Here is an 8,023-nt window from a genome sequence, read left to right as displayed (position 1 = left end):
CAAATAGATTAAGAATGTGGATACATGTTGACAAACTTTGATAAATTAGAAATTTCTCATAAGGTGTCGAGTGCAGAGCCTTCATTTTAATATTCTCCTGTTGTGTAAATTGCCAAACATCACTAAATCAAAATGAACATATATTAATTTATCAGACTAAGACATATGTGCATTTGTATGCTTATAAGCTTCATAAAATACATAACATATTCAATAACACATAACCTATTTGTATGTTTATAAGCTTCATAAATACAAAGCATATTCAACAACACAAAACCTAATTAAGTTAGTTTAGTTTACCATTACGCAAAGCGCGGTCTGTTTACCTAATGTGACATCTCCATGTGTAGTCCGTAAAGATTCCAAATTGAAATTATGAACTCATTCCCTCGCTTTGCCATAAACCCTTTCTTAAAACCCTAGATGGTAGATACACAAGAAAAACATTTTCTGTAGCATTCGCGACAATCCGGCGAAATGCCAGGGCTGACGTCAGAATCCGATGACCTTGCAATGGTTCCAGTCTCGCTGGAGACGGAAAATCAACCCGTGGTCAACTACCCTCTCCGTCATGGTCTCAAATCCCCAGTTCATCGACTCTCCTTTTCGTGGGCGTGTGGCAATACTCTCCGAGTATCAGTTTTCCGGAAGCCTCAGTCGGAGAAGGCGGACGGAGACGGCGAGGCTGGCGGAAGAGTGGTGGAAGTGAAGCTTAGTAACAGTGGAGATGAGGAAGTTGATGCTGCAAGATGGAGGAGAATGGCCTACAGTTCAGTGACTCCTTTCGCTCTTCTTCAGAGCCGGAAACATTCTTTGTCTGCAGCATCGAGAATGTCGTTGGATATCCCTCCTTACAAGGCAGAGTGGTAAGTTTTTCAGTTCTTTCCGGATAAGTAAAATGGCGGAATGGTAAACCTGTAACTTGATTTAGCTGAAATAGACCTGAAATAACCTCAAGTAGTTTTTTAATCCATATGCGTGTTTAGTATGAGAATATTCACGAGCTTAAACCATATTAAAGCAATTCTCAGTTCAGGGAATGTGAATGAACAAGTTCATCCATTGTTTTGTGTTTGAGATTGAAGGATTCTTCGTTGCTTTGAAGATATTTTTCTTGATGTCCTTTCTTACTTGGTATAACAGGAGTGTTTTCCCCCTTCCCGACCCTTCTATTTCTTTCGAGATTGTATAATCTTATTTGTGAATTCTGAGATACTTCCTCAATAAGGTAAGCTAGAATGGTTTTCCTAAAAAAGAAAAAATCCTCGATATTGATCATCTTATAGTGTTAGTCCAAAAGAGATAAAATGTCTGTAATGTTTTGTTCTTCCAAGCACTTTGATCTATTCAACCATACAACATCATATATATACATTTCCAATGGGAAGAGTTTTCTTTGTAGTGGAATACTAGGAGCTGTTTGGCCATGAAGTTTATTTACTTTTTTCTGGAATAATTTTTAACATTATTTCAAAATCAGTGTTGTGGTCGTAAAATTTTCAAATCTAACTTGGGGTTGGATTTCAAATTTGAGAACGTGCTCCAAACCTATTTGCCTCTACCCCTGTAAGGTAGAGGTAAGGCTACGTACGTCCTAATTCCTACCTCCCCCGTCCCCACTTGTGGGATTACATTATGTTTTTGTTGGACTTAGAAATAGTGCTCTCTTCTCTCCTTTGCAAAAAGTATAACCAAACACAACTCCATCTTCAACTCCAACTTCATAAATTTCATATAAATATTTGGAATCAATGACCAAACGCCTACTAACTCTATCTAGCTATCGACTTATCTAACTTTAGACTCAATATGATCTTTGATCTATCATACTAGCCATATAAACCTATAATGTCGCTGTAAACAGTATCTCTTGGGTGATGCAGGGGATTTGATAGATCTAATAGGCTAATTGGTAATGACACAACTGATTAGATTAGAATAGCTTTTGACAGTTTCCACATGGTTTCTTGGTGAGCTTGTGATTACTTTTCAGCACCTTCTGATGTTGCTTTTGCTATGTATTCAGGATGTTACCATTATCCCAAAAAGAAGAAAATAATTTGTAATTTGAAATTTGGCATTACTGATAGATATTGACTACCGAATACTCCCCTCAAGTTGGAACATATGCATTTTAAATGTCCACCTTGCTCTGATAACTTGGCAAATTGTCGTAGTCCTAACGCCTTTGTAAAAACGTCTTTTTTTGCCTCCCGAGTTGGTACATAACTAGTGGTTAGCTAATAGGGAGTGGTGGAGAGGGTGATCAAGGAAGAGGAGGTGAGGAAGGTGGTGGAGTGTTGTGCGGTAGATAAAGTTGCGAGACCGGATGTGTTCACTTTGGATCTAAGATGAGGTGACGGAAACCATTATGAATTTCAAGAAAGGGAGAATTTGAGAGAAGTTTTGATGCATCTTTCATTGTCATCATTTCAGAAAAGGAGGGTGCATCGAGCATAAAAAGATATGCACCCATAGCCTAGTGGGAAGTATTTATAAGATTATTTCTAATATGCTTTCCAATAGTTTACAGAGGGTATTAGATGAGACATTGTCTACATCGCAGAATGCTTTTGTGGAGGGAAGACATATACTTGATGCAACTTTGGTGGCAAATGAAGCTGTTGACTCTAATGTTTTGATGGTACCCCAACTCCCATCTCTACAGTTAAAGCAAGATGTTTGATTACTCTTTTTGGTTGGGTTAATCTCTCTCCTGTACTTAGTGTCGATTCTTACCTAGAATTTATCAGCTCCATAGATCTCTGTTGTTAGCTGTTTAGATAGCTTTTTTTGCCTTTTTGGGAGCTGATATTTCTTTCTTTTGTAATCTGTGCATCTGCTTGATGCTTTGTTAATGACATTCTTCTTACTTCATCAAAAAAAAAAGAAAGAAGCTGTTGACTCTAACAGAAAGCAAAGAGTTCAGGAATTCTAGATAAGCTAGACCTTGAGCAGTCGTGTAATCATGTAAACTGGAATTCTTGGATTAAATAATGTTGAAGAAGAGTTCTAGCATTCAACGGATAACTTGGATCAAGTATCGGGTTTCCACTATTAGGTATTCTAGTCTTGTGAATGGTAACTCGCGTGTTTTCTTTGGTAGTTTGAGAGGGTTGAGACAGGGAGACCCCTTTTCACCCATGCTACTCATTTTAGTATGGATTTTATTTTTTTAATTTTTCTCTTAATAAATTTTGAAGATATCTGACTGTTTTACCTTGTAAACCTAAGAGAAGGTGCTGCTACAAGCGTAGTGCATTTTTTCCCTATCTACAACAGGAGTTCTTGTCACATAAACTTGTTAGAAAAACGAGTTCCAAGTCCAGAAGCTTGAAGTTTCTTTCTCTAAAGAGATCTGAGAGAGTTTTATATTTAATCCATACTATAGCAGCCTGGGCCCTGGGGGGATATGTCCTTTCATTGGGTCACTATTTGACAGTTACACTACATTTTACATGTAATTAGGTGGGAGCATGTCATAGAGTACAGCAAAGAGATAAGTTCTCTTCTCAGTGATCGAAAACCGCCTCCTAAATCAATTATCGAAGATGCCAAGTCGGTAGTAAATGTGAGTAATTATCATCACACTTTTGTTTGGCTGCCCAGATTCTGACCTTCGCTATTAGTATTTATCTGGTGGCTGTGTGTGCCTGTTAGGAAATTGCAGCGCCAATGTGTCTTAAAGCTGCGTGGGAGCTATTGGAGATATTTTACATAGACAAACAATCTCAATCTTGGATTCCTGAACGGTTGCTAGATTGGTTAGCTGTATGTTCCTTTTCTATTCTGAATATGTTTCCTCGATTTTCTCCAACAGATGTCACAGATCTTATACTGTTCTTCTAACTTAATGCATGGTTCATTCATCAGGACTACAATTCCTTATTCTCGGGAACTCTACCAACTATTCACTCGAAGCTTGTGGATTTTCAGCAGGAACTTGTTGGAGTACAGGTTTAGCTGTCAATTAATATCCCTGTGAACTTTACATTTGTTGGGTCTATTAGTTGATAAATAATTACTCACAATTATTGATGAATAAATTATTAGTCACAGTTAAGTGCTCTAATTTGACTGGAGATAGATATAGACATAAAGATTAAAATTTAGTTGTATTTAAGCAGGTGTGAGCTCAATCCTAGGCTCTTTATAATCATGGTTTCTTGTCCTTGTAATTTTTTGGTTAGTTGCCAGCATACCCTCATTGCTGATGGATATAACTTTACCTTTCTCAAAAAAAAAAGAAAAAAAAGAAGCAGGTGTGAGTTCAAAATTAGAGTGAATATCAGGGGTATGCTAACCTTATCCCTCCCTACCTTGGAGGTATGGAGATTATTTCTGATAGACCGTCGGCTCAGGAAAAAATATAACAAAGCAGTCAGGGAAAATAAATAAAAGAAGCGAAGAAGCCACAACAAAATGACGAAGCATTCTGAAAAAAGGAATATATACAACAAAATAATACTATAATCAAAGTACAAGAAATAACAAATAGAGATAGAAATTGAAGAACAAGAAACTATATGAGTACTGCTGCAGCTACGAGTATGTAAAGGATAAGTGAGACAACACTCAACTACTTACTACTCTTCTACCCTAATTTGTGTCTTCCATAGCCTCCTTTCTAACATCATGTCCTTGATAAGATGAAGCTATGCGAGGTCCTGTCTAATCACCACTCTCTGTATTTCTTCGGCCTACCTCTACCTCTCCTGAAACCATCCATAGTTAACCTCTCATACCTCCGCACTGAGGCATTCGTGCATCTCCTCGTCGTATGCCCAAATCTTCTCTGCAAACTGGACATTCGAAAGGCTTTTGATCATCTCAACTGGAACTTTTTATTGAAAATCTTACAGAGAATGGGCTTTGAAGCTAGGTGGATTAACTGGATCACACATTCCATCAGTTCAGTTAGATTTTCCATCCTAATTAATGGCTCCCCCAGTGGTTATTTTCCCTCACAGAAGTCTGAGACAAGGTGACCCCCTCTCCCCATTTCTATTCATCATAGCAATGGACGGATTGAATGATATCTTGAGGACTGCAAAGAGCAATGACTGTATTAGGGCTTCAAAGCCAATCTCAACACTGAAAATGGAGTTGAAATCTCCCACTTACACTACGCTGATGATTACTGATCCTATATGATGAAGACAAATCTCAACTCAGAAGGCTAAGAGTGATTCTTATTCTGTTTGAAGCTGTCTCTGGATGCATGTAAACTGGTCAGAATTCTTTATATATCCAATCAATAAAGTTCCACAGATTCACTCTCTAGTAGAGATCTTTGTGGAAAGTAGGTGAGCTTCATACCATTTATTTAGGAATGCCCCTTGGAGCAAAGAACATGTCGATGGGTATTTGGAATGGGGTCCTGAAGAAATGTGAGAAGAAACTATCAAATTGGAAAAGTCAATATCTTTCTCTTTGTGGGAGACTGATTCTTATCGAAACTGTTCTTGATGCTTTTGCCTACATATACGATGTCCCTATTTTCTATGCCTGCCAATGTTGCTGATAGAATTGATGCTTTAGAAGAAATTTCGTATGCTAAGGGAACTCTGACAAGAAGAAATCCACTACATGAAATGGGATATTCTCTTAAACAACAAAATGACGGAAGCCTAAGCACATGCCATCTTAAAGCTCAAAACCAGAGTCCACTTAGCAAGTAGAACTGGAAACTGGCTTCAGAAGAGAAATCCCTTTGGAAGGATGTGACTAGAGGAAAATGTCGGAGGAAAACATTTGGACTACCAAACAAGTGAACATCCCTTATGGTGTCAGTATGAAGAACCATTAGATGTCTTTGGCCAATTATTCATTGTATATCCAACTTCAAAGTTGGTAATGGAAAAGAAAATTTCCTTTTGGGGAAAATGTTGAGTTAGGTCACCACCTTTAAACAATCTTTTCCTGATATCTATAGCCCATATCAACAGCAACAAGCTACTTTGGAAGAACTGTGGAGTATGGTCATACCAGTCGTGGAATTGTAGCTTTAGAAGACACCTAAATGACTGGTAGATTGGCAGAATGACAGAATTTATATGAATATCTTAGAGCTTTTCAATGGGTTTTCTACCAATGAAGATGGCTTGGTATGGTTAAAAGTCTCTTTGTTCCAATTTATGTGACACCATTTGAGTTTGGACAAAATTAAAGAAACGAAGGAAGACTTTTGAAATAAGTGGTTTAAAACACTCCTTGACCATTTGTATGGATATAAATCATTTTAATAAGTGTAAAAGAGGAATTTTAAATTTAAATTGTTTCTTATGGTAGAAAGGTGACATTCTTTTGGGGACGAACTAAAAAGGAAAATGTGCCACATATATGAGACATTTTCCTTAAGAACATAGCCCCTACAAAAGTGAAATGTTTCACATGGCTAGTGGTAAGAAAGGCGTGTCTTACTCATGAAGTGTTACAAAAGAAGGGGAGAGATGTGGTGACTAGATGTTTTTTGTGCTATGAGACTAGGGAGACAAAAAATCACTTGTTCCTACACTGTAAATTCACTGCTCAATTGTGGAACATGTTTTACAGTCTCACAAAGACAGTTTGGACAATGCCTGAACATACAGCTGATGTAATGAGTTGTTGGATGAGAAGAGGGGGAAGTAAAAGTCGGAAAAAATGGTGGAGGATTATACCCTTTTGCATATGGTGGTCAGTCTGGAGGGAGAGAAATGGAAGGTGTTTTGAAGACAAAATTAGATCAGTCCATGATGTGAAATGGAATTGCCTAGAGACTTTATTTTTTTGGTGTAAACAGAACTGTATAGAGGAAATAGAGTCGTTAGTAGAATTTCTAGGAGCTTTCTAAATCTAGAGTGTACTTGCTTTGTAACATGTTTCTGATGGTGGCCAGCATTCCCAATGCTGAAGAATACAACATTACTAATCCTCAAAAGAAAAATGTGTTCCTTATGTTGGGTCAAAGGGATTAGTAAAGGTATTTTCCCAGTCAAATCAGTCCTTAGAGAGCTCAACGAGCCAAATGTTTTGCTGGAATTTTGATATGGAACGTCAAGATACCCTATAAAGTAGATTGTTCTGTTTGGTTGCTGGCAAAAAACGAGGCCCTTAATCATGAGAACTTAGCATAGAGGGGTTTCCGCTTATATTCCTGATGCTTCTTATGTGGAGAGCAAGCAAGACAATCAATCATCTCTTTATACAATTCAAATGGACAAATCAACTCTGGAAAACATTTATCAACTTTAGAGGCATTAGATGGGTGATGCCACTAGAATTAACTAATGTTCTAATTATCTGGAATAGAGAAGGAAATCTATCCAGTCAGAAAGAGAGCTGAAGAATTGTTCCAACCTGTATTTGTTGGATCCTTTGGAAAGAAAGGAACCAAAGATGCTTTGAAGACAAAGGAAACTCTATGGAGAATTCAAAGATGAAGGGTTTAGACTTTAGTGCTTTACTGTTTTGGTGTAAACTAGAATGTCTAGAAAATATAGAATCTACTTTGATGTCCAAAATTACACATATAAAGTTTTTTTTGTCCTATTGTAGTCCCTTTTGATCTGGCACCGATACAACTTGTGTAAGTATCCTTGATGAATGTACTGTTAACCATTTTTAAAAACAAAGTACAAAGAAGGATAACTAAAGACTGAAATATATTCAAACATCTAAAGTTGGTATGGAATTTCACTTAGACACTTCATTTAAGATTTGTACCTTTTAAACACATGTACTAGGGTCCAACTATTCCATTTTAACACTTCTCGCTGACTTGGCAAGTTGCATGAATTTCACATCAAACAGGCACGTGAAAAGGCCAAAAGAACACATTTTTTTCCATTTAAGCCTAAAGTTGCAAAAACAATTTCAGAATTTTTTTTCCACAATCAGAAGTTGCAGATTTTCTAAGTCCTTTTTCTTTTCGCGAATGTTATTTTTATTTTGTTTATTAGATAGATTTTAAAATAGTTTTTCCTTTTTTTCTAGATTATTTGTTTTTAATTTTTTCATAAGCTGCGATCTCCCCCCC

At 37.1% G+C, this 8,023-nt stretch overlaps 1 protein-coding gene across 1 annotated transcript in view; it reads left to right on the top strand.

Moving 5' to 3' along the window:
- The first annotated feature begins 246 nt into the window (after positions 1-246).
- Positions 247-8,023, top strand: part of LOC107028914 (nuclear pore complex protein NUP85) — a 19,044-nt gene continuing 11,267 nt past the window's right edge. Inside the window, exons 1-4 of the mRNA XM_015230157.2 lie at positions 247-869; positions 3,472-3,574; positions 3,664-3,774; positions 3,877-3,960. Coding sequence (XP_015085643.1) covers positions 481-869; positions 3,472-3,574; positions 3,664-3,774; positions 3,877-3,960 — 687 coding nt within the window. The 5' untranslated portion in view covers positions 247-480. The remainder of the gene's footprint in view (positions 870-3,471; positions 3,575-3,663; positions 3,775-3,876; positions 3,961-8,023) is intronic.

The sequence above is a fragment of the Solanum pennellii genome, chromosome 8 (assembly GCF_001406875.1).
Source record: "Solanum pennellii chromosome 8, SPENNV200".
NCBI classification, from domain to species: Eukaryota; Viridiplantae; Streptophyta; class Magnoliopsida; order Solanales; family Solanaceae; genus Solanum; species Solanum pennellii.
The sequence above is the reverse complement of the archived record's forward strand: the minus strand, read 5'-3'. Positions and strand labels throughout refer to the sequence as shown.